Source organism: Protopterus annectens, chromosome 3.part1, assembly GCF_019279795.1.
Source record: "Protopterus annectens isolate FY-2018-M chromosome 3.part1, PAN1.0, whole genome shotgun sequence".
Taxonomy (NCBI): domain Eukaryota; kingdom Metazoa; phylum Chordata; order Ceratodontiformes; family Protopteridae; genus Protopterus; species Protopterus annectens.
This window is the reverse complement of record NC_056732.1, coordinates 1,334,940,922-1,334,967,460: the sequence shown is the minus strand read 5'-3', so window position 1 is coordinate 1,334,967,460 and position 26,539 is coordinate 1,334,940,922. Positions and strand designations below refer to the sequence as shown.

General features: G+C 38.6%; 1 protein-coding gene across 2 annotated transcripts in view; it reads left to right on the top strand.

Moving 5' to 3' along the window:
* SGK3 (serum/glucocorticoid regulated kinase family member 3) overlaps nt 1-26,539 on the top strand; it is a 3,149,190-nt gene that overhangs the window by 2,475,796 nt on the left and 646,855 nt on the right. For both annotated transcript variants that reach the window (XM_044067369.1, XM_044067370.1), the window contains exon 10: nt 19,727-19,810. In XM_044067369.1, the coding sequence (XP_043923304.1) occupies nt 19,727-19,810 (84 nt within the window). The remainder of the gene's footprint in view (nt 1-19,726; nt 19,811-26,539) is intronic.

Genomic DNA, 26,539 nt, shown 5'->3' with positions numbered 1-26,539 from the left:
CTCCATAGTCAGACACACTGACGTCCCGCTCACCAGACTGAGTAAGGAGAAGGTCACAGTAAGCTGCCTGTCGGGCGCTAGAATCCGCCACATAACACAAGCACTCAGGTCTTTCAACAGCAGGTACAAGTACGACTCAGTCATTGTCCACGCTGGTGTCAACGACCTGAGACATACCTCCTTGGACTACATGAAAAGAGACATTGAGGAGCTCTCTGATTATGTAGCCCAGGCAGGTATGACCCTGACCTTGAGCAGTATCCTACCTTCACCTAGAATGATGCCACAATACAGTGATAAGATGACCAGCTTTAATAATTGGCTTAAATTCTGGTGTCATTCAAAGGGGATCCAATGTCTGTCTGCCTGGGATGACATGCTGGACAAGCCACGCTGCTTCGCAAGGGACGGCTTGCACCTGTCACCCTAGGCTTCCAGATATTGGCAAAGGCTCTTGCCACCCCCATAGTGCCTTTTTTAGGCAAGGCTCAAATTCTAAACCTACCACCCTAGAACACAAAAAAGTAAGAAAACTAAGGGTAATGCTGCTCAATGCCAGAAGTCTCAATCTCAAGATGCACGCACTCGAGGCCCTTCTCAGTATGGAGAACATCGATGTCTGTGCTGTGACAGAAACCTGGTTCAAGGCTCCTGAGAGCACCCCAGCACTAGCAGGTTTCACCTCATATCATGCGTTCCGGCCCCAAAATCCGGACAACACCAAGAAAGGAGGGGGGGGGGTGTCCATATTCATAAAGGACACCCACACCTCAAGGTTGGTGGCAATGCACGATGCATCGGAGACCATCCAGGTGCAATTAACCATAGGCAAGACTGCTCTGCAATTTGTAGCATGTTACAGGCCACCCTCTCAAACCTCACATGGCCTTCCTGAAAACAATGGAGGGGATAAATGTATCTCCAAACACCATCATACTAGGTGACTTCAACTACCCTAATATAGACTGGGAACACTACTCAAGCCCAAACACTCTAGCCCAAAGGTTCCTGGAGTTCATAAACTCAAATGCCATGGAACAACTAGTCACCATCCCCACAAGAGGAGAAAGCATACTTGATCTCATCATCACGAACATGGGATCACAATGTTCAACACCGGAAGTATACCCCTCACTGGTGAGATCAGATCATAAACTAATCTCGCTGGAGGTCCTCATCCCGCCCCCACCTGAAATAAAAAAGACCACAGTGAAAAACTTCTCAAAGCCGACTTCACACTTCTAAAAACTAGTGTGGTCTCCTTTAAGGCCCCTGAGCCAGTGGTAAACATTACTCAAACCGCTGAATCACTTACAAATGCCTTCTACCAGCACCTACAGGACTGCATGGATCAGGCAATCCCAAACAAAACTAAGACTCTTTGTACCAAAGGCAAGCGTCCAGTCTGGTGGACCCCAGCCATAAACAAGCTCTACAACAAAAGGAGGAAGCTACTACAAGATAGAGCAAAATCCTTGAAAGGTAAGACACCTTTGATCATTATAAGTAAAAAACTAAGAGCTCTCATAAAATCATCCAAGGCAAATTTTGAGAGAAAAATCGCCAAGGACTCAAAAGACAATCATAAGGCCGCCTTTAGCTATGTTAGAAACCTAGGAGGAAACTCCCAGATATGCTCAGAATTAGTTCAAAATGATGTGAAGATTACTGAACCTACACACATTGCCAACATACTGGCTGAGAGGTTCAGTGCAAACTCCCCCCCTCCCCCCCAAAAGGAGAGATATCTATACCAGAGGATTGTAGCCCCCCAAACATCTCCAACGCCCAGGTGAGAACTGCTCTCTCCAAAGCAAAAAACACAGCATCCATGGGACCGGATGGTGTCCCCGGCTGTGTGCTCCACGAACTCAATGAGGAATTAAACCCGCAGTTAGGACAGCTGTTTAATCTTAGCCTCACCTCAGGATACGTACCCAAGGAGTGGCGCACGGCGACTGTGGTCCCACTTCACAAGGGTGGTGCCTCCACCGACCCTGGAAATTACCGTCCCATTAGCTTGACAAGCCTTATCTGCAAAGCCATGGAGAGGATCATAATGGAACTCATAAATAAAGACATAGGGAACTTGCAGACTTTGGATCCAACCCAGTTTGGCTTTGTCAAAGGCAGATCATGCCTTTTAAACTTGGTTGACTTTTTCGAGACAGTCACCAAGGCCATTGATGAGGGAAAGGCAGTCCATACAGCCTACCTTGACCTGGCAAAGGCCTTCGACACAATACCCCACTCAGGTATCATCGAAAAACTCATCAGCTTGAATGTAAACCCATACATCACAAGATGGGTTGCAAACTGGCTAAGTGACAGAACCCACAGGGTCAGAGTTGCTGGAGCCATGTCAGACTCAAAGCCTGTCACAAGTGGTGTCCCACAGGGCTCAGTCCTGGGTCCACTCTTGTTTGGCATCTACTTTTGTGAAGTACAAGCAAACACAGGAGGGTTATGGCTGACAAAGTTTGCAGATGACTGCAAACTGGGCGCCATAGTCGAAAACACATCTGACACAGATATCCTTCAGAAGGGCCTCACAGAAACGGATAACTGGTGCCAGAGCCATGGCCTAAAGTTAAATGCCAAGAAATGCATAGTCATACCCTTCGGGAAAAACAAGGTTACTCCTAGCTACCATATAGGTGGCAATTCACTGAGCACAGAAGAAGTCATCAGGGATCTGGGGACCCAGGTTGACAGTAGCCTTTCGTTTGACACTCATGTTGCTAAAGTAGTTAGGAAAACCTTCTACATTGCCCACCTGATCATGAAGGGATTCACATCTAGATCAAGGGAGGTCATCATCCCCCTGTACTCATCACTCATTAGACCTATGATTGAGTACAATCAGAATGTATCTGACCCGACACCTGCAGCAGCTGGAAAGGCCCCAAAAGTTCCTCACCAAAAGGATAAAGGGTCTCAAAAATATGTCTTATGCTGCCTGACTGAAAGAACTCCAGCTCTATTCAGTCTCATACCGCTTGCTCAGAGGTGACCTGTGCCTGACATATAAGGCCATGTCAAACCCTGATTTGATGAATATGCTTCACCTCACAAAATCTAGATCCCTCAGAACCACAAGGGCGGGAGACTTAAACCTTGACACGGTTATTAATAGAACATGCTGGAGGGATAGATTCATCACCCAGAGACTCCCTATGCTGTGGAACAAAATCCCGGTACATGTGAGGCAGAGCACCTCGCTGGCCTTGTTCAAGAGGAATCTTGACCAATGGATGGGGGATCGCAGATATACCCCAGGGATTACTTCAGTGTCACTGCTTGACAGAGGCACAGCAAAATAATAGGCATAGTTTTATTCAAACTAAAGGGGTGGCGAAAGCCAAATAACTATGGGCTAGGCTTATAAATGCCCTTGGGCAGATAGCCTAGTATGAACCTATGAACCTATGTCATCTGCATATGTTAACAGAACTAAAATTCTTCACCCTTCAGGTATTATATACCTTACCTCCTTCATTTTGTGCTGTCACATTCATAACTAATGCAAAGTGTATACAGCTCATTGGACAGCCATGTCTTAAACGCCATTTAGAAGTATTTTTACTTTCTTATTACTACACAATGGCATACATAATTTTCTAACTCTCTCATTTATATTATATTCTTTCATTATTATCCATAAGAGTCGGTGTCCAATTGTGTCAGTTGCCTTATTAAAGTCTACCATTATGCCAAGCCCCAGTCATTAGCCATATGCATTCTTTTTTATCCATTGCCTTTCTTTTTTTTTTCCTTCTGTATTTGTCTCTTTAAATTTTATTTTCCTGTTTTTAACCCTTATACCAGTGGAATTCTTTTTTTCCTTTTTACTACCTCCCAGTTTGCCTTCTTTATCAATTATTTCAAAACCTCTTCTTCTATGTCCTCTTTATTATTTTTTATCATCTAATTTTTCTTCTATTACTTCTAAAATGTCCTCTTTTTGTTCACGTTCTTCTCTTTCCTATTCTTTTTCCTTACTCTTATTTCCATTTTAATTTGTTTACATTTATAATATTTAATTTTACATTTTTGCATCATGTTGAATTTCACCACAAGTATAACATTTTTCTTTTGTCACATTTACTCATCAAATGTCCTTATTTTCCACAAAAATAAACATGTTTTGGGTTGTCCCCAGTATTGTACAGCACCCCATTATGCTCCACATTTACCATGCTTGGTATATGTATACTTATTCCTCTTTCTATTTTAAACCCAATATTACAATCCCAGCCACCAGTCCATAAACCCCATTTGACATAAGCTTTTGCAATGTCCAGTACTTCTTTACATAAAGCTTTTAAACATCCTTTCAAAGTCTTTCTACTGTTTGAAATTTTACATGAATTTTCTTTTTTGTCTTCCTGTTAAATGCCTTTTGTCACATAAATATTCCATGAATTTATAGTCTTTCTTTTTGTCATATTCTCCAAGAAATTTTTCCATTGAAAAAAACAGTCTCAAATATAGTGTCACAAAATGTCTGTTTCTTAATAAGAGTAAATGCTCTTGCCTCATGAGCTTTTACACACAAAGGAGGTATTAAATTTTCCCATGCTTCATACCTGTCCATTTCTTTGTTTTCTTTTCTTTGAATTTTTACCTTGTACTTCTGTTTTTAATTTTCTTCTGCTTCCTTTTCTGTTTTTCTTCTTTTGCCTTCTCTGCATATGTTTTCTCTTCTATCTCACCACTATTGTTTAGAATTGTTTGCATCCTCCTTTTGTATTTTCTCCATGATGTCCCCCCAGGAAACATTTCCATCATTTTCTGGCTCACTCCACACCATTTCTTTAAGGAAATCATCCCACATCCCTCCCAACTGGTGGGCTGTAATTTTACATCCATTATTTGCTGACTCGTCTCCATCAAACAGGTGTCTTTGAAACATTTCCTCAGAATTCTGCATACATTCTCCAGTCTCAGTACTTGCTTTCTTCATTAACGTCTTTCACCTCTCCATCATCTCGTCCATCGGCCTCCCTGTTACTCAGAGTGACCTTTGTGCCTGAAACAGAAACAGGAAATGCTTCTCCAAAATGGGTCCCGCTTGCAACAGTGATGAGTAGGGGCTCTTTATTTACATAATCCATAAGTAGTATGTACACAATCATTAATTATTTACATTCATGCTTATTTATATTATATATACATGTTTTCATTTTTTTTGCAATTTATGTATGCATTATTTACAAATCACATTCTCCTTTTGCATTTTATTTCATCATATAAAACGTATACTTATTACTTTTTGACCCCCCCCCACTCCAATTTCCACAACCAGAAACTTATTTTTTTCAACATCATTACCATCTATCATCAAACATGATTTTCTTAAAACTCTGGTTCCAGACCACCCATAATATAGCAAACGTTTTTTATCAAGATTTTCAACCCCTTTGTTACTTTTATTACTATAATACGTAAATTCAGTCATGTCCGTATTTAAGTTTACATTTTTAAATTCATTCACATACTTCCTATCTATAATCTTTTCCCATAATATTTTTAATATGTTACATTGTGAAAAAACATGTTCACAAGTTTCACATTCACCACAATATAAACAAACTCTGTCTTTTATACTTTTATATGGGATATTCACCTTCTTGGGAATTTTGTGTAGATAACCTCCATAAAAAATGTTGACCTTCTTTATGTCTTTTACTTCTTTTCATTCATGCGTTAATAGTGTTCCTTTTCAAAACGTTTAACTCCTTCCAAGGATATATCTTATAATATTTTTCCATAATTTTATCATATCATTCTTTTCTATTATTCTCAATTTCTTTCACATTTATTTTCTACAAGATAATCTTATGTTGATAATTTTCCATATCTTTGTTACAGCATCTCCCCCCTTTTTTGAACTAAAAAAGTCAACCATTCCATTTTATATTCCATGCTCAATGTTTTCGTTAGTAAAGAAACCTCATTGTCCTTCAAATGTTTCATTACAGTACATAAATTTAATGATGACATGTACACTATAATGTTTATTAACCCAAAACCCCCTTTTTTCATTTTTTTCACATATAACACTCTGCTTTTTACAGAGTTCAACCTTGATCCCCAAATGAAAGAAAATATTGTATCTTGCTCTAAGTTCAAAGGTATACTAAAATACTGGCTAAAGAAGTAATCTTTGCTAACAATATGGAGTTCATTAAATATACTTTCTTCTTTAAAAAAAGCCTGAAAGACTTCCAAAACACAAACAATTGTTTTATTTCCCCTATTTTTTCTTTCCATATAGAATTTGTAATTTTCTTTTTTCCCAAAGTTTATTCCAAGGATCTTAATTTTATCCTTATTAAACTCAACTTAACAAATCTTTCCCTCAAAACCTAAGCCTTGACTTTTGTCTTTATTTAATATGAACCCAGTAACCTGAATAAGTTCTTGCATTTTTTATTGCTGCATTCATGGTTGCTTTATTTTTGTTGTAATAATATCATCTGCATAATTTAGCAAAATGGGCAGTTTTATCTCTTTATTAGAAATATAACTCATATCATCCATCTCCTTATTCATGTATGTAGATATTGCATTCATTACTAACACAAATAATGTACCACTCAATGGACATCCTAGCCTAATACCCTTCTGTAATTTTATATCTTCCCTCAACCATCCATTTATCATAATCCTCACTGTATTATCCAATGCCAGGTTTTTGTGAAAATTGAGACCACAATAAATCATTTCAAAACATTTCCCACCTTTAATGTGACCTATAACCTGTACAATTCAATTGAAAAACAAACAAATCTGTTAGGGGAAAAAATATAAACTTCGCTTGAACAAGAAGGGTGGGGGTATAGCCATAATATATAAAGCAGGGCTCCAGGTTACTTCACTAGATATCCACCCACCTTCAGATACCAATAGTGACATTCTTATCACTAAGCTTCAACTAAATACTTGTAAGTCCATCTACATTATATGCTCCTATCTTCCTCCTGGTAATAATATCACCACCCTTGAAAATATCCTCAGCTGGCTTTCCACAAACTACCCACAATAAACCATAGTGCTAGGTGACTTTAATATAGACTAGAATAGCTGTAATACTGATAATCCTACTAACCACATAAACCTACATGGCTTTTCTCAAACTATCACCGCTCCTAACAGAATCCACAAACCTACCAATAAAGAAAGCACCTTAGATTGGATTCTAACAAATACTCTGTCCCTAACATATAAAGAAGGCACCCTACCAGACGACATTAGTGACCACTCAGTAGCATATATAATTAGACAAAAAGACTAATAGTCCCTACCTTACCGCTTACAGAACCACTTGTTCCAATAAACATTTTAACCCTGAAAGCTTCCAAAATGAATTTAGTGTGTGTGATTGGTCACCCCTAAAACACCTCCAGCTAGAGGATGCAGTAACATACTTCAACTCCAAATTCTTAGAAATTTTGGGCTACCATGCCCCTACTTGTACTCTTAGGAACAGGACGAAAACTGATCCATAGCTAACAAAAGAAACTAAGCAAAAAATTCTACTTAGAAACAAATTTTGGGCCAAATTGCGCACTACTAAAGACCCAGCTGATCATTTAAAATTTAAACAGCTTAGAAATACTACTAAAACATCAGTGCTATTAGACAAAAGAAACTTCAACTTTCAACTTCAACAAACTAACCAACATAAACCGCAAAAATTCTGGACAGGTATCAATAGACTCCTACATCCAGGCCACTCGAAGACACCAACCCCATCAGGAATAGCCCATGAGACTGCCAAACAAATTGCTGATGCCTTTAATACCTTCTTTACTGAAACCATCCAGTCACTTGCTAACTCATTATCTCCTGTATCCTCCAAACTGTCTTCCTCCTCAACTAACTTACCACCTTCATTTCAACTACAACCTGTTCCTACACCCATCTGTACCCTTCTTAAAAAAACTCAAACCATCTACCCCCTCTGCTGACCTATTACCAGCCAAATATTGGCAATTAGCAGCAAAGGTTATAGCCTATCCTATTTCTATCCTAATAAATAGAACCATAACAGAAGGTACCATCCCATCCATTTGGAAAATCTTCCATATAATCCCCCTACACAAAGGTGGTAATTCAATAGAACTGTCTAACTTTCATCCAGTTGCCCTACACGCTCCCTTAGCTAAAATTATGGAAAAATGCATCCGCCGTCAACTGTTAGACCACCTTCTCCAAAACAGCCTATTAGCTAACTCGCAGCATGGCTTTAGACCTTTCCATAGCACCACCACTGCCCTCCTATCATTTTCTGACCACATTAACAAAAACCGTAACAGTAACGCTCTTTCCTCTGCAATCTTTATTGATCTCTCAAAAGCATTTGACATGGTCAGCAATCAGCTACTGCTGAATATACTTAAGTCCCTCTCACTTGATACACAGGCACTACTGTGGTTCAAGTCCTACTTAGATAACAGGCAGTGCTTTGTGATAATAGTCTATCTAACCACCTTCCTGTCACCCTTGGTGTACCCCAAGGTTCTATACTGGGCCCTCTTCTATTCCCAATTTTGATTAACGATCTAAATGAAAACATCCTTCAAGCTACATGCATATAATATGCAGACAACTCCACATTAATATGCTCTGCCACTGGTCCATCTGAACTGGAGTCCCTCACTCAAAATGTCTTTGAATTAGTAGAAAAATTGTTCTTACAGCACTGTCTACTCCTTAACCCCAAAAAGACTAAATTATTGCTCTTTACTCCCACACAAAAGTCCACCCCAATTGACTTCATTATCAAATCTAATAATGGCACTGTCATATCTCCTGACACTACCACCAAACTCTTAGGAGTAACAATAGACCACAGCCTTAACTATGATACTCATATCAACACCACAATAAAATCAGTCAACTGAAAACTAGGCTCCCTCTATAAGTTTAAACCCTTCCTTACTCCCATAGCTAGAACTACTGTTGCCCACACCCTCCTTATCTCAACTCTCCTCTATGCCTCTCCTATATACCCTAATCTGTCAAAGAGCAACCTCAACAAGCTGGCAACCTCTTACAATAACATTGCCAGATTTGCAACCGGCTCCCCTTTTAGAACCCACCACTGCCAAAATCTGAAACAATTGGGTAGGCTAGAGCTGCATAATCAAATTCAGTTCCACCTACTTATTATTGCCCATAAGACCCTTTATTATCCAAGCAATACATCGACACTCATGAGTCTAATCACCCCGTATAAAAATCTTACAAACCTATGCTCAGCAAATAAACTACTGGTATCTAGACAAAAACCCAATAATAAAGCAGGAGATTCACTTTTATCTAACACTGTGGGAAAAATCTGGAACCTACTTCCTGGTGAACTCACATCTCTTTCTTCAACTCCACTATTCAAAAATAAACTCAAAATATACCTTCCAACCCACTAGTTATATTCTTGTACCAACCCAAGCTAAGATTCCTCTTCCTGTTATCCTAGGTTCTCGCACTAAATACTACTCACTTCATTGTTGTATTTAAGACCATTGCCTTCTTACCCCTCTGTTAATCTGATCAGTTAGCTAATTTCAGACTGTACAAAACCCATTCTTCTCAGATACTATTATAGGTTAGGATGATCGTACCTAACACAGACCTTATGAATGTGTCACTGCCTTATAGATGGGCCTTTTAAATAATGTGTCCCTGCCTTGTAAATAATTATCTGTTCTTCTGTGACGTATATACAGGTTTGACTTTGGAATGTCTCATACCCTTCTAAATACTTTTATCTTCTATTATTGTTAGGTCTTAAAAAAATGTTTTTGTTTGTTATCTATCATGATTACTATGTTACCATGTAAACAGCTGTTTTGTCTGACAAGTGAACTGTATCTGTAATTGCAATATTCTGCTTTGTTTTTATGTGGAGCTTTTCTCCTCAGGCCTCTACTGAAAATGGACATATATCCAGTTAGACTAGCCCAGTTAACAAATGTAAAATAAAATAAATAAATAAAATAAAGAATTAAGTGAGATGAGCTGATTCTGCCCACTTAATAAGTTTTATGGTTATTTGAAGGGATACTTTAGTGCTGTGCAGCTAAGGCTCATGTAGATAACTCAAACAGAAGAAGTCAAAGTGAAAATAGTAATGATGAAATGGGGTGGGGACTAAGATTTTGGATGTACTTCCTTAAAACAAAAATATGGGTACAGAAAACAGGAAAGGGGGTGGAGTTTACTGGAGGGAGTCAGCAAAGGAACCAGCATATTGAAAGTAAATAACTTGGAAGGGAAAGGATATAGAGTGGTCTGAAGCTCAACAAAAGTTTGGACTGCAGGTTCAACACTAACTTCCCAATCAGGGATTAATAAAAAGCATAACATTATAGGCAAAGAGAAAATGATAGGGCAGTGGTAAATGAAATATGAGCTCTGGTAGAGTTTTTACTTGAGTCTAGAACAGAGTCTGGAGCAGAAGCTAGTTTAAAATATATTGCTTAACTGTAAGAATTAGTCTGAGGAGGTTAGAAACTTTTGTGAAAAGAGAACGAAATGGTAATTTACAAAGGAGCAATGGGAAAACATTAGTAAGGCTCCCAAGTATGCAGCGAAGTCCAGAAGGTTTAGGAATTTTACTTGGAAATGTATAAAAAATTGTATATTGTAGGTAGATGGCAAATGCTAGAGAAATGACAGGGAAGGGAGAGGTAATTGGGGACATGTTTTGTGCATTAATGAGCTGTGAGATTTTAAAAGCTTCCTACAAAGTACTTTTGACAGATCATCAACTGCCTTTTTCCTATTTTTTCTACATGGGTTCAAGGAGTTGTGTCAACTGTTGCTCCTTCTCTTGATTCAGTGCCACTCTCCTGCTTTCATCTGCTGTCACATTTGAGTGTCACAGGTCTTTTCTTACACAGTCCAGCCACGTCTTGGCTGGACATCCTCATTTTCTCCTGTCTATCAAAAATCATCTTCAGCACTTTGTCTTCTCCTTTCCTGCACATGTGACTGAACCACCATTATCTGTTCTTCTTGACCACCTCTGCAGTTGTGGCTACTTTGACATCTGCTTTGATGTCATAATTTCTTTATTTTCCAATAGTATGTGTTCTAACACCCATGTCAGGCAATTATTCTCCATCACCTTAAGCTTCTACTGCTCTGCCTTCACTGCCCAGTTTTCTGTACCATATATAAGCACTGGTTGCACCACTGTTTTGTACACCTTACTTTTTAGCTTCCTTGGCATTCTTCTGTCATCCATTAATACTGACACTCTGTGCTAGTTGGTTGCAGCACTTCTGAATCTAGGTTTGACCTTCTCATTCAGACTTTCTTTGCTTCAGTCATCCCCTTCTAAGTAATTGAAGTTGTTAACCTGTTCTACTACTTTCCCTTCTATCTTAGTTTTTTCCTTCTGATTTCCCATATTTGCTGTCACAGGCAGAGTATTATCTGTACTCAAGTTTCATCCTATATGCCTTCAGTTTTGTATTCCAGTTCATTATTTGCCAAAGTTCCTGTTCAGGGTCTGCTTGTAATGCCACATCAGCATGCAGTACCTTTGCTGATCTGTTGCATCCATCCTGTTTGCTAATATAATATATCACCATTGTCAACATCAGTGGGCTCAGAGCTGAACACTGATGCACACCAGCTCCCACTGGGAGACCTCTCTGTGAGTGTAAATGGTATTCATCGTGTCGTTGGGTCATTGCACATTGCATTAATTATACCAGTGGTTCTAGGGCTTTGAACTCCTGCAGGCTCAACAAGCATGCAAGAAAATCAAAGTTCTGAGTGGTCACACTGCAGTCGATATTTCCCTTTATCGGGAAAGACAACTGGATGTGCTCATTCAATCTCCAGGATGCGTACTACCACATCAAAATGGACAGGCGCTCCTGGAGACACTTATGCTTCTGGCTGTGAGCCAGCCATTTTCAGTTCAGAACACTGCCCTTTGGCCTCACTACACCCCCCAGAGTGTTTACCAAATGCATGGCAGTGGTAACGGCTCACCTGAGACGTCAAGGAGTCCAGGTATTTCCGTACCTAGACGACTGGCTCCTTACTGCTACCACCTAGCATCAACTCATAAGGACCAGGGGCGAGACTCTATCCTTGTGCGCCAGCCTAAGCATCACTATCAACTTGCAAAAGTCAGTCTTATCTCCCTTGCAGCATATTGTATATCTAGGCTCAGAAATAGACACAACCACCATGTCAGTAAAGCTAACACAGGAAAGAGTGGAATCTCTACGCAGTCAGATCAGATCCTTATTAAACAAACAAAGAGTCCAGGCCAGAGTAGTACTTCAAGTCATAGGGACTATGGCTTCCACCATCTTATTAGTTCCTCTTGCTCGTCTACATATGAGGATTCTCCAATGGATGCTGTTTCCACAATGGTCAATGCAAGACCTTCCATTATCTCACCAGATATTAATAACAAATGCATGCAAAAGGGATCTGACATGGTGGTTACGCATGAAACAACTTGTCATAGGTCGTCCACTTGTTCTTCCCCAAGACAAAGCAGTTTTGACCACGGACGCTTCCCAGATGGGGGGGGGGCATTATCTGGGAAAGACAGTCCAAGGTACTTGGCAAAACCACGAAAACCACTTACACATCAATGTTCTGGAGATGAGAGCTGTGCTATATGCATTGCAAGCACTTCACAGCTCCCTTCCCAGTGGAACGATTGCGATTCAGTCAGACAACATGTCTCTTGTGTGGTACATAAACAAACAAGGGCGAACCAAGTCTTACCCACTTTGCAGAGAGGCCTTAAGAGTTTGAAAATGGGCGATGGATACTCAGTGCTTCCTGATAGCAATGCATATCCCGGGGAAATCCAACATAATAGCGGACAAACTCAGCCGAGCAATTCTGATGCCTCACGAATGGTTCCTGAATCCAATGGTTGCGAAAGAGATCTTTCACAAATGGGGCCAGCTTTGCTGTGATCTATTTGCCACTCACCTGAACACGAAATGCACCAGCTACTTTGCCCTCATTCCCCATCCGGGGATGTCACTCAGGGATGCTCTAGTTCATGATTGGCTCCCGGGACTTCTCTATGCCTTTCCTCCCTTTCCACTCATACCCAAAGTAATACAAAAAGCAAGACAGTTGAGGAGTTCCTTGATCCTCATTGCTCCTTACTGGCCTAGACAAGTTTGGTTTCCTTTCCTGTGGCCCTACCTTTTGGAGGAACCATGGATTCTGGATCCATCTCCAGATCTCCTGATTCATCAATTGGGACAGTTCCACCCCTCCATCCACACCCTCAAATTGACAGCATGGCTACTCCAATTCCACGTATAGCCAGGTGCATTCCCCTATCTCCAATGATCAAACACATCCTAATTTCATCCCATAAACCTTCCACTCAGAAACTATATTCTAGCAAATGGAAAAGGTTTTCCCTTTGAGCTACAAACCGGGGCTTAGATCCATATACAGCTCCTTTAGAATCCATTTTATCCTTCCTAACAACAATTTTTCATGAAGGAGCAGCAGCCGTTACAGTTAGAGTTCAGTTAGCTGCCATTTCCAATTTCCATTTTGGTTTCATGGGAAATCCATTTATGCAACACTCCCTCTGTAAAACCTTCTTAAAAGGAGTTCTTCTTCTTAGTCCCCCAATAAAATAACCTTTAGAACCCTGGGACTTAAATTTAGTCCTCTCATCTTTGATGTCTGCACCCTTTGAACCATCCTCGTCATCAGACTTAAAATTGTTATAATGAAAAACCCTGTTCTTGGTAGCTATAACCTCAGCTAGGAGAGTCTCGGAACTTCAAGCCCTCATCATTCGTTCTCCTTACATTATCTTTCACAAGGACAGAGTCTCTCTTAGGAAACCACTCTAATAAATCAGAGTATAGACATCACCAATTAGATGTCCACAGGATACTCAGATTCTCTATACACAGGACCAAAGAATTCAGGAAATCTGATCAACTTTTTGTTTCCTTTTTTGACAAAAGAAAAGGCTTAACTGGTTCAAAAATTACTCTTTCAAAATGGCTTTCAAATTGCATATCCTTTAATTATTAACAAGTTGGTAGACAATTACCGTTAAAAGCTAAAGGTCCGTCTACTAGGGCTGTAGCTACTTCATGTGCCTTTAGATCTAGGCTCCCAATTGATACTATCTGTGCAGCAGCTACTTGGGCAAGACCACATACATTTGTCACTCATTACAAATTGGATTTGGCCTCCCGGGACAGGTCATCCTTTGGGTCCACTGTGCTGAAGAGTCTCTTGCTTGAGCCACCTGGGCTAAAGGTGCTAGGGACGCTGTCCCATCCAGCAATAATTACAGCAAGATAGGACTACATAATATAAAGAAGTTATGTACTTAACGTTCCATGTTTGTTGTCCATCTTGCCTATATTCTTGCATCCCTCCCTCCAACCCACTTCCCGTTTCTGGGGAATCTAGTGGACCTTTTTTGGGGGCTGCCTGACTTTGCTCTTTATTTTCCATCTGGAATGGATTATGTTTCTAATCCTTTCCTGTATTTTACAACTTTTTTCTTATTATTATTACCTGATGGGTATTTATTACTTTCTTGCAAACTAGATCTGGGGAATTGCTGTGAGGCACCATGGGATAGGTGCTAGCCTCGAGCCAGTAAAAAGCTCTCGAGCTTTAGTATAGGCCGATTTGGAGCCGAATATCGGCTCCGAACCCATCCAGCAAGAATATAGGCGAGATGGACTACAAACATGGAAAGTTATGGTAAGTACATAACTTCTTTATATTTACACACTCAAGAAGCAAGGCTTAGTTTCAGTTTTAAACTGCAGTACATTTTCAAACTACATATGTACCATTTTACACATTTTCTTTCACGTATTGCAGTTCCCTGAAAAGGCACATAGATTGCAGCTTATTTTACTTTATACTGCTAAAATTCAGCTAATTCACTTTTCTTCATTTTTTGGAAGAACAGCAACATTTTTTCAGCCATTATTCTCGGCTGGAGCGCCTTCTGTGTGGAGTCTGCATGTCCTCCCCGCGGTCGTGTGATGTTAAAGACATGCAGGTAGGTGCAAGCGTGAATGGGCATGCCTTTGTTGAAGGTTGGGCGTCGGGCTGGCAACTTGGCACCGTAAAATCCACTGCCAATCATGAGTGGACCGGAGTTCCGCGGTGGCGACCCCTAACCGGGAAAAGCCGAAAGACTTTTAACAATTCTCCTCACATGGATAATAAGATACTTCATTGGAAAACAGTGCAATGTGATGCTCGTGTGACACGTCTATTTGCAGTAGATCGCAATGGTCACTCTCAGGCTTTTTGCAGCTAAGTCTGTTGCTATAAAGCCTGAAAGTTAGATGATTTTCCTTTCTGTAGATATACATTTTAATTCACCATGCTTCCCACCTTCTTGGCTTTCTCTATGGGAAATATTACTGACTTGACGGAAGTGCTCTGTGTGGAATCTCAGTTTGTAAGTTTCGAGTTTTTTTCTGTGATGTAGTCTTATTTTTCTTCCACTGTTCTTAATATCATTTTAAAAGCCATGAGCCTTTTACTAGAAAGTCTTACTTGATTAAGGGGAAATGATTTTCTCATTGGGCTCATGTCCAGGCCCATTGCTTAACATTTTTGGTATACTTAATGACATTTATGTCACTCAGTGTTTGCTAAAATATTTAACTCATTAACACTTACGTGATGTGAAATGTTGCACCTCTAAAAGCTTACATGCATCCTTTCATTCCAGAGCATTTTCTGAAAAATCAAGTTCAAAAGCATAAAATAAACAAATGTGAATATTTTGTGAACAATAAAAAGCTATTAAAACTCTTAAAATGTCAGTGTTATCAGGAAGAAGTGTTCTTTGTGGTGATAATAGTCAGTGCATGCCTAGTCTTTCCATAAATAATATAACATATTATTTATTCATACAAACAGAATTATATTTTTTGCTAAACTTCACAAGCAAATTGCCGTATCTTGGAAGATGCCCACCATAGTCCTATAGCGTAAGAACACTTGTGGTTAATCAGATATAGGCTTTCACATGACAGAAATAAATTCTTCTCTGAGTATATGTTTATTTAGTGTCTATATTATATGAGCAAAAGTTCATATAATCGAATGCTCTAATGAGTGAAAATCCCAGAAATCGAGGTAAGTGGTGTGGGGTCGCACTACAGTGAAGATTGGAGTATTCGCCCTTTCCTGATTGTAGTGTAATGTCGGAGTTGGAATATATATTTAGTGGGGGGGGGGGTGCAGCCCCCCACAATACACAATATCGTTTTCGATTTTTGCTCATTAGAACGTAAAAATATATAAACTTTCATTCATATACTATAGACCCTTTATTTAGATATTTACAGAAATATGAAAACATGCTTAATTGTATAATTAGCAGTATAAATAACACTGAATATTTCTCAAGATATGCAACTTAAAGTGCAAATAGTCTCAATTTTCTTTAACAACATTTAAGATTTCACTCGATGTCGTTTAACAGTTTGTAGGTCACTTGATTTTTGAAATGTTAAGTACATATGGAAATATTGCTTATTTTCGGAATTACTAACTAACAATATCTCAAGTACAGTGTGATATAAATTGGACATTGACAATGAATTTCTTTGTTTTTCAAATTAATTTCCTTGTCTTTTTACATAGCATATCACACTACACCCCTCAACAGCATGCAAGTCTGTCAGTTAAGAAAGTATGATCATAAATATGAAAATATGAATAATAAGTTGCAAACAATTTCTCCATTGCAGGGCATCCTAGTTTAACAGTCTTAGTGTCATTTTGTTAATAAATCCTTGTACTTTCTAATATTGCCTATAATTAATTGTTAAGCCACAGAGATAAAGATCCAAAAAAGATCTGAACTACATAAGGAGCTATGGGTATTAAAAAATAAAGGTAAAAAGTAGACTGTCATCAGTAAATAATAAAAGAGTATTACAGTTTCCAAAATGAAACTGAGTAAAAAGTAAGCTTTTTTGAAAGGGATAGGCATTCAAGGGTGTCTTGAAGCAGATCACAGAGGTGCACTCCCAAAACTGGTGAGGCAATGACTTGCACATAAGTGGAGCCTGGTAAGGGAATGGACTATTAAAGAAGTTTATGAACACATTTGTGCAGATCACCAGCAGTCACTTATTGTTATGTTATCAGCATTTCCTTTAGGCAGGCAGCTCCCAGATCATTAGGGGCACTTATTTTAAAATGGTAGTTTATATGCTGATATCAAAACTCTGCAGCACAAATGCTTATAATAATAATAATGGAGGAAACCTGCCAGTAGTCTGTCCACAGACTTCCTTACCTGCTAGATATGCTTGAGGTCAGTATCAGGAGACCATGGTAAGGGACATTGCAAGAGTCTAAGCGAGAAGAGACAGTGTTATGAATGATTTACAGTGTCATTTAATGCATACTCTGCTTTGTCCAATTGATGTTAATAGATATAAAATTGGTGCGTTTTAAAAACTGCTGCCACCCAGGACTTTAAGTGATAACATGTTTTCCAGACCTGCACATTTTGTTTGATTTATAGATAATTCTAGAAGAAGTATATGGAGCAGTGAAATATCTTGTAGTCACATGTACTTTCTACAGTTCTGTGATGGTATGGTTGAGCTTCTGTTGGCTGTTCTTCAGTTAAAAAAACTCTTAGGCAGTCTTCAGGAGAGTTATAAGCTGTTATCTACTGGTTAGAAAGAAAGAGGTTAAAGTATCATCAGCATAATGATGACAGCACATACTTCTCCAGATAACATCTGACTGTCAGCATGTATACCATGACTGCAGTGGAGCTAAAAAGGAGTCTGCAAATCACTGCATCGTGTAGAGGGAGGGGTTCAAAAAGAGGAATGTCAGGCTGACACAACCCCTGGGAATGCGTAATGAGGTATGAGGAAAGCCGCTCAAGCACTGTGGCACATGTACTCAAGTAAGCTCCCATGGCTGACAGTATCAGAAAGTGGTAAGAAAGGATTGAATGCATATGCAAACGTTACGACATGCATGTCATTCACTAGTCTAGCCATGGCTGTCTTAGTTGGAGAATACTTCTGAAACCAGACTGATATGGTCAGAGAGGCTGTGGTTTGTTAAATAGGATTCAGGCTGTATCCTCCTTTGTAGATACTCTTTCCAGTGAAGGGAAGGTTAGGGATGGCAGTGATTTTCCTTATCATGCATATCAAGAGAGGGTTTCTTAAGAGCAAATGTAATAATTTCCTTTTTAAGTGTTGATGAAAATATAGCCATCTTTAAGAAGTTATGTCTGGACAGGAAAATTACATCCCTGTCCTTAATCTTCCCTTCTTTAGTATGACCATTAAGGATGTGTACTTCTATCTGATCGTATTTGACCATGTTTGGTTCTTCTTAGTTCATTTTCAGGAGATGTCACATAAACGAGACAGTCATTTTGTTTGTTAGGTCACTCCCCAACCATTTGTTAGGTCACTCTTCCACCATTCCAATTGGTGGGTCTGACATTTGAACTTTTCTCCTAACCTACAGGTTATAATCTGCACATAATTCTGTTGCAGTTAGTGTTTCCTGTATAACTTTAAATGTTATTTGTATTTTTGAACTGAATAATCTGTACTCACAACAGTTTAGATAAATTTCTTATGTGCTTCTGCATCTGTGCAGCACAATCATGATGGGCCTGTGTTTGGTCATGTGGGGGTGGGGTGGAGTACTACTGGAGGAAAATAGCGGGGATCCACATGAGTAAGTTCACATGTCAAGAACTAAAGATTACAGCCCACATCACTTCTCACTCCTACATTTGTAATTCAGAGTACATTGTGTAACTTTACTTTTTCTGTCTTTGGCTTAGTGTAGTGAATAAACTACCTTTTACCTTTTCACTCCTTGTCTGATCTGTCAGATTTTGTCTCCCAACTTAAGTTAGTCAATTAGCAAATTTCATTGTTCCTCATTTCAACCTTGATGTTCTTGCTGAATGTGTAATTTTCCCTTGGATAGAATCTTTTAGGCATCATTCTGTATTATTTAATTGCAGTTTGCCTATTTGTATGGTGACACTTACATTATTGCTTGTTATTGTAAACTATTTTGCTTTATTTTTTTGCTGTTACAAGTGTGCATTTGTTTGTAATTTGGGTTATGGTAAAAACGCTCATTTAGGTCAATATATATAGCTAGTTATTAAATAAATATATTATAGTCCCCGACACCATTTCTAAAGTTATACAAAGGAGATCACAAACATTTCAATCGTTTCAAGGTGAAACACTATTTGAAAAGTATGTATTTCATATTTTAACTAAATAATTATATTGTTTGTCATTTTTCTTTGTGACAATGTTAAGAATCATAGTATTATAACTATAATTTAGACATATTCAGACAAATTTAGTGTGTTGAACCGTATTCCCTTAAGATATGGCTTCAGTAAAAAATGTTAATTTAGACTCAGTAGAATAAGAGCATTAAATAAGCAGTGGCATCTGAATTTGGCTACCAGTAACTTTTTGTTAGGATTACAACCCCAGAACCTGGTGTGATAAGGTAAATAAATGTAACATTAGATGATTATAATAATGATAGTAACAATGATGATTATAAAATGTTTGTTTAATAAACCAAGTGTAAGATGATGTGAATCCGTTTTCTTTGCAGATATTGTTAATTTTGGCAGTTTTCATTCTACAGTAGTTGTAACATACCTTTTAATGTTCTCCCACAGGTGTATCTTGCCAAACGGAAATGGGATGGAACATTTTATGCGATTAAAGTTTTACAGAAGAGAATGATTTTGAACAGAAAAGAGGTAATCTTTTGTCCTGTCATCAGCTTGAATCATTTGTCCTTTTGCAGGTCAGATACGTAAAGCACCACCTTAACTGCCTATTGACATGGGGTGATCAGTAATGCCTAGTGGGTTTAGGTTAAACATGAATAAAAATTAGGGTGACAGTTTTAAGATTGCATTTCAGTTGAGGGATGAGCGTTGGTTCATGTGCAGCACTTTTATTGCTTGCGAGCACTGAGATGGCAGTATTGAGATGAAATCCACCCCTTCCCACTTAATGAATGGAGAACATTATGCAGATTATTGTTGTCAGCTGTCATCCCTTGCTGATATATGTTAATATAGATTTATTTATACAGTTTGGTCACTGACATCACAAGCAGTGTTTCTGTTTATAGCACTGAGCCAGTATGAGACAAATATACCTCCCCAGCTGGGTAATTACGACATATTACATAGATACTGTGCCTGGCATACCATGGCCAGACTGTAGTCAGTTTTCAGTATTAGTAAACATTATATGGTATGTGTACTTGTGACTGTGTTTTGAGTTGGTGGTCTTTTGCTAATGGTACAGTGTTGGACCTCATATAATACACGGAAGTGTAAGCTGTAGGTATGGAAAGATATAAGTCATTTCCTTAGATTGCCGTTTGCTGAGGGTATCATACTGCTAGGCTACTGCTTTTGTGCTGAGTCTGTTCCCATGTCTTAGGTAAATGCATCCAGCCCAGGGAATAATAATATTTTCACAAAGAGGGTTTGTAAGTATGCATTTGTGTATTGTACAGACTTAAAAGATTATCTGCCTTTGCTTACCAGTCCTTCTCTATTCCCTGTTGCTTTTTGTCTGTATAACTTATTTTAATCTAAATGGGATAGTATTTGCTTGATGTCCTTGTATGCCTATGTTGCAGTACTCATTACATGAGGAATTCCCTGCCATAAATGATCCCAGCATCCAACCAGTATACAAAAGCCTTTTACCACTACTCACATAGGCCCAAGGCAGGCATTGGCCATAAAAGTGATGTCTGCATGTACCATCCTCAGAACTTCTCTGCCACGAATCCAAATGCCATCTTTGACCGTTGGTCTGCTCACTCGAGTTGTTGGTTTTCCATAATGAAGGGGTTTCTTTGTATACCAACCTTTCTTTTATGCCCAAGTTTGTGAATGATTTGTTGCTTAATCGGTCCATTAACTCACCCACCTTTTTCCCCTCTCCACAGTTTTCCAGTGAGAAGATCCTACACACCTTGGATGTGCAGAGACAACTCAGATTTTATTTGGATAAAACTAAAGCTATCAGGATGTCTGATCAGCTTTTTGTCTCTTTTCATCCCAGAGCTCTGGGAAAGCCTGCTTCCAAGCAGACCTAAAATTCGGCAAACAGATAGCACTAACAATTGCCAAAGTTCATAAAAAACTAGGTTCACTCTACTGCTGCAAGAGCTTCCTCACACAGGAATCCCGAATCACTGTCTCTCATACCCATCTACTCTCCACCTCACTATACACTTCCCCAGTTCTAAAAAACCTTAACAAATCTGACCTTCTGAAACTATCTACCTGCTACAATAAAATCTCAAAATTTACAACCAACCCTAAGTTTAATTCTCTTCATTGCCTCTCCCTAAGACAACTAGGATGGTTAGAACTCTCTAACCTACTAAAATACAATCAACTTCTCCTGACCCATCAATTGCTATACCAACCAAATAAAATACCTGCCCTCTTTGGTCTGCTCACCTTCCATAATACTGCACGTCAACTAGGATCTTCCAATACCGCCCTACTGACTATTACCAGTTGCTTACATAGCTCAGGCCAATTTCTTTATTCCTATGCAGTTGCTAAGGCCTGGAACTCTCTACCTCCTGACATTAAATGTCTAAATAGTAAACATACTTTCAAATCTCTACTAAAAGATCTCCTATTCAAAACTTAGATATGTTCCTGTACAGAACTAGACTAATTTCACCTCTTCCTAACTTTCAACATCCCTAGATCACAGGTGTACTGTGTAGTTTCACTTAGTGCATAGTACTGTGAACCAGGTGTTTAGGCCACCTTTATAGTTTGATTTCTAGTTTATGACCCTGTTTGTTTATGGAGACTTCTTTTTGAATTTATCTTCAAGCAATTCTATTTTTGTTGTATAATATTTTGTTTGTTTCTCAATATTCTAACCACTGTATGCTGCATTAATTGTAAAACTCTGATTTTTACTCCTTTTATATGTTCTGTGCTCTTTGTACAAAATAGTTATGTTTATATATATTTTTTTCTTTATTATTTTTATTATTTTTTTATCATTTTTTACCATGTATTTGGAGCTGTCTCCCCAGGCCTCCGCTGAAAACGGTCACCTTGTGTCCAGTCGGACTAACCCAGTAAACAAATGGAAAATAAATAAAAATAAAATATTTCTATGATTTCTAAAGCATTTTCCTTTTGTTATGTTTTGCATGGTAAGAGTCTTTCTTCTGCTGTTAGGGCTGAATCTACTAGGGATGTAGATTCCTCTGGTGCATTTTTCAAAGGTTTGGATACCTCCTCCATTTTAGAAGCAGCCAGTTGGACTTCTGTGTATACCTTCACTAAACATTACAAGTTGGATGGCATTTCCAGGTCCAGAGCAGGTTTTGCTAGAGACATTCTTCATGGCTTTGTAGAGTCTGCCTCACTCTTTCCTCCTCCCTTTTTCTTTTATGAGCTGTGGTGCTCTCCTTCATGTAATGAATACTGCAACATAGGAATAGAAGGACATAGAATAGTTGTGTAAAATCTTACCATAAGCATATATGTCTTTCTCTTCCATACTGCAGTATTTTTTCCATCCCACCATGCCCTTGGTTCTTGTTCTTTCTTTGGATGTTTTTTCCTCCTTGGTACTTTAGAGTGATGTTCTTCCTGGAACATTCAATTCCGAGGACGAAACATGCGGACATCACTTTTATGGCCGATGCCTGGCTTGGGCCTACATGTGACGTCCTATGTACCTAGCAGTGGTAAAATGCTTTTGTATACTGGTTGAATGTTGGGGTCATTTATGGCAGGGAATTCCTCATGTAATGAATACTGCAACATGGAAGAGAAGGACCTCTACAGTTATGGTAAGATTTTACACAACTATTCGTTTTGTAAGAACAGTTTATTACTGTACAGTGAAGTAAGGTAGGATTCAAGTAATTGGCATAGCAGAGACATACTTCTGTTTCATAAACACTGTCTGTATGGAAATGGTTACAGATTGTGTATTTGATGAGTTGCACCGAATATGAGTACTGTCTTTATAGTGCAGATATTGTTAGAATTGTTTTCTAGATTTGCAAAGCCAAATTCTGACTGCAGATTTTTGCTGAATAAATTTCAAGCTTGCATAAACTAAAGCACTACTGGTGATGACCTGCTGGATGAGGAAAGTAAGCATATATTTTTTGTCTGTGATAGAGCTGCTTTATGTTTTACCTGCTATAGTTTGTTTTCTGTTTTAAGAAATTTGCTTGGCCTGATGCTTTTGCTCTGTGTGTGAGATAGACACTTAAGTTATCTAGGCTGCACATTTCATATGTTTTTTCTTTGGCTAATTGTCTCTTGAGTGATACTTAAATGTACCTTGAATTTCTGGCCCTTTATCTTTTTCTGAAAAGATTTCAGGCTAGCATAAACTAAAGCACTGCCTGTGTTTAACATCCAGTCTCCCCCTTGTTGATGTGTCTTTTAAACTTGGTGATTTTGAGCTGCCCACCCGACTATAAATTTAGCTTAATAACCTCCTCACTTTTTATATTGATTTGCCTTTCCTTGTGCTTCTATTGAAAAAGAGCATTTTGTCTTTCTTTCTCTGTTCTACTGATTTATGTGATCTGAATTCATTTTCTAGGTAGCTGTTGGATAAAGTAGTAAGTTTTACACTCTAGCAAGTACTTGATTTTTACATCGAAGTCAGTGGATTTTCCATCTAGTGCATTGGGAGTTTGCCTGGTCAGTTTAGGTTGGGGAAATACTTGAGATTTCTGCATGTAGTTTTATTGGATGAAGGGCTTATTAATCAGCTTGTGTTGTTTTTAGTGCCCTTATAAATTCTGTACAATTAATTGGCTCTTGGCTGATTTATACAAAGTGAAGTACTTCTATTGAATAGTCATGCTTTTATAAGCTGTTTAAAATACAATACTGTATCCATATCTTTTAGTTTCTTTCTGGTAGCATTTCATATCTTCTAAGTTTGTTTGTGGTAGCATTTCACTCCGGACACACTTTTACTGTGCTTTTACATTAGGAGGACAGGGATTATTTATGTAGTGGCAGTACATGTTTACCTGGTCTATCTGAGCTGGGAAAAACACAAAAGGGCTCCTAAGTAATTTTTGCACTTCTCTTATATACTGTGACTGTACTACAGCAGTTTTAGAAAAAAAAAACTGTACTGTCTGCTACTGCTTTAAGTAGTTATTTTCACTGTATTACATTATATCTGTTAGTTGTAGGTAGTTTGTGTGGTCTTGTTACACTTTGGCTCCAAACCAGCTATTCTACATTAAGACAGTGTTTTTCTGCACCCTTATGACAGAAGTGTGCTGATCTAACTTGTCTGAGTTGGAGATTGTTGGTGGAAGGTGTATTGTGTGCTTTTCTGATTGATAGACATCTTAAAACTTTTGTCTCTTTGCTTGTATTTAAGCCTTGTGTTTGCACGGGCTTTTGCATAGATACTTAGAGCTGCTCATCTCTTGGTAACTTTACTACTAATTGCTGGGAATCTGCTTTCACCTGGAGAAATTCACTACTGAAAAGACAAAAATAAGTTTTTTTACACTTCTCTTGTATACCCTGAGTGAATTTTACCAGTTTCTTTAAACTATATGCTTTTATTTTTGTACTTTAGAGCAAAAAAAAAACTGTACTGTCTGCTGCTTCTTTACGTAGTTAATAGCACTGTATTACATTGTACCTGTTAGTTCTAGGTAGTTTGCATGTTTTTCTTACACTTGGGATCTAAAGCAGCTATTCTACTTTAAAAAGGTGTTGTTCTGCACCCTTGTGGCAGAAATGTGCTGATCTAACCTTTCTCAGTTGGGGATTGCTGATGAAAGGCTTATTGTATGCTTCCTGATTGGTAGTTAGCTTAAAACTTGTTTCTCTTTACTCATATTTAAGCCTGTTGTTTGTACAGTGCTGCTCTTTGCTCAGTGGTGTTTAGCAGTGCCCTGTATAGACACAAAAGCCTAGAAGCTCAGTTTTTCTCCAAACAGCTCTCAGTAAAATCCTTCCAATCTTTTCTACTGCTCTAGGAGCAACTTAGTTGTGCACTGAACAGCATTGCCTTATTGTTCAACTTTAGCCTACACAAAGTATAGGTTCCTCTTGTAGTTTTGGAACTACCAGCACAGTCCTGTCAAATTAAGAAGGGAACAAAAACAACAGCAAAGAATGCTAGCAAACGTAAACTATAAATTCACTGGAGGATGAAAGATGATCATAGGAGTTTACTAGGCTAATGACCTTAGGGCCCTTACAAGCCTAGTCAGGTTTTACCCTTATTTCCATGATCAGCACGTATCACCCCTGTCCAAGAGGGACATAAGTGTAATCCCTGGGGTGAATTTATGATTACCCATCCAATCTTCCAGATTGCGTTTGAAGAGGGACAATGAGGTGCTCTGCTTGACATGAAGTGGGAGTCTGTTCCAAAGGTGTGATAACCTGTGGGAGACAAATCTGTCCCTCCAGCAGGTTCTATTAATGTCATACCAGGTTAAGGCCTTTAGTGCGAGTGACCCCATGTACCATTTGAACTAAATGAACGTGTCAGTGGATAAAAAGTATTCAAACCAAAAAGCAAAAATCCACTGTGTGGAGCAATATACCCCCCGAAAAATTGTTTCAGAACCAGTTGGTAAAAACGAACAGTCTTTATTAACAAAGTAGACTCCAGGTATAAGCGCTTTCGTCTGCCAACATGCAGACTTTATCAAATACATAGTCTTATTCATTAAGCACCTTTATCTACCCTTTTAATTAGGCAAATAATTATTTTTTAAAGTGAAATTACACTAAAATACATTTCAAGCAATATTCTTACAAAATTATGAAGAATGTGATCTTGTCTCATAAGACCTCCGCTCTGGCAACTAAAATGGGCTTTATAAAAGCTAGTTCATTAATCCCAGGTAATTCACATGCATTTAAACACAGTTGCCATCGCAGTTTACATTCCTCTATTTTATTGTGCCAATTACCCCTCTGGCTTTTTTCTCCACTATTTCTAAAATCCCAAATCTAAAAACAGTAAATGAGGGGCAAAGTAATGTGTGTTTGTACAGGGCGTTGTTAACATTGGCAGTTCTTATGGCGTACAGATGTTCATATATCCTTCTTCTAAGAACCCTCTCAGTTTTCCCGATGTAAAATCCATTACATCCTACACATATGCCAATGTATACCAACCCTTTGCTTCCACAATTACCCACTGCTAATCTAATCTCTTTCAAAGGTTTACCTATCCTTACTACCTGGTCTCTCGGTATGTAGACACATTGTGCACACATCCCACATGGTCTCGTACTTTTATCCAACACCTTTTTTAAGGGATGTTCCAAGAGTTGTTTGATGTTGTTACCTATCTTATGGGTGAATGTACCATTTGACTTACGGATATGCAACATTTCCAGTAAAGCAGGGTCAAAGATTGCCTTGTATGCAAGGCAAAGATCGCCTCTGAGTAGTCTGTATGAAACA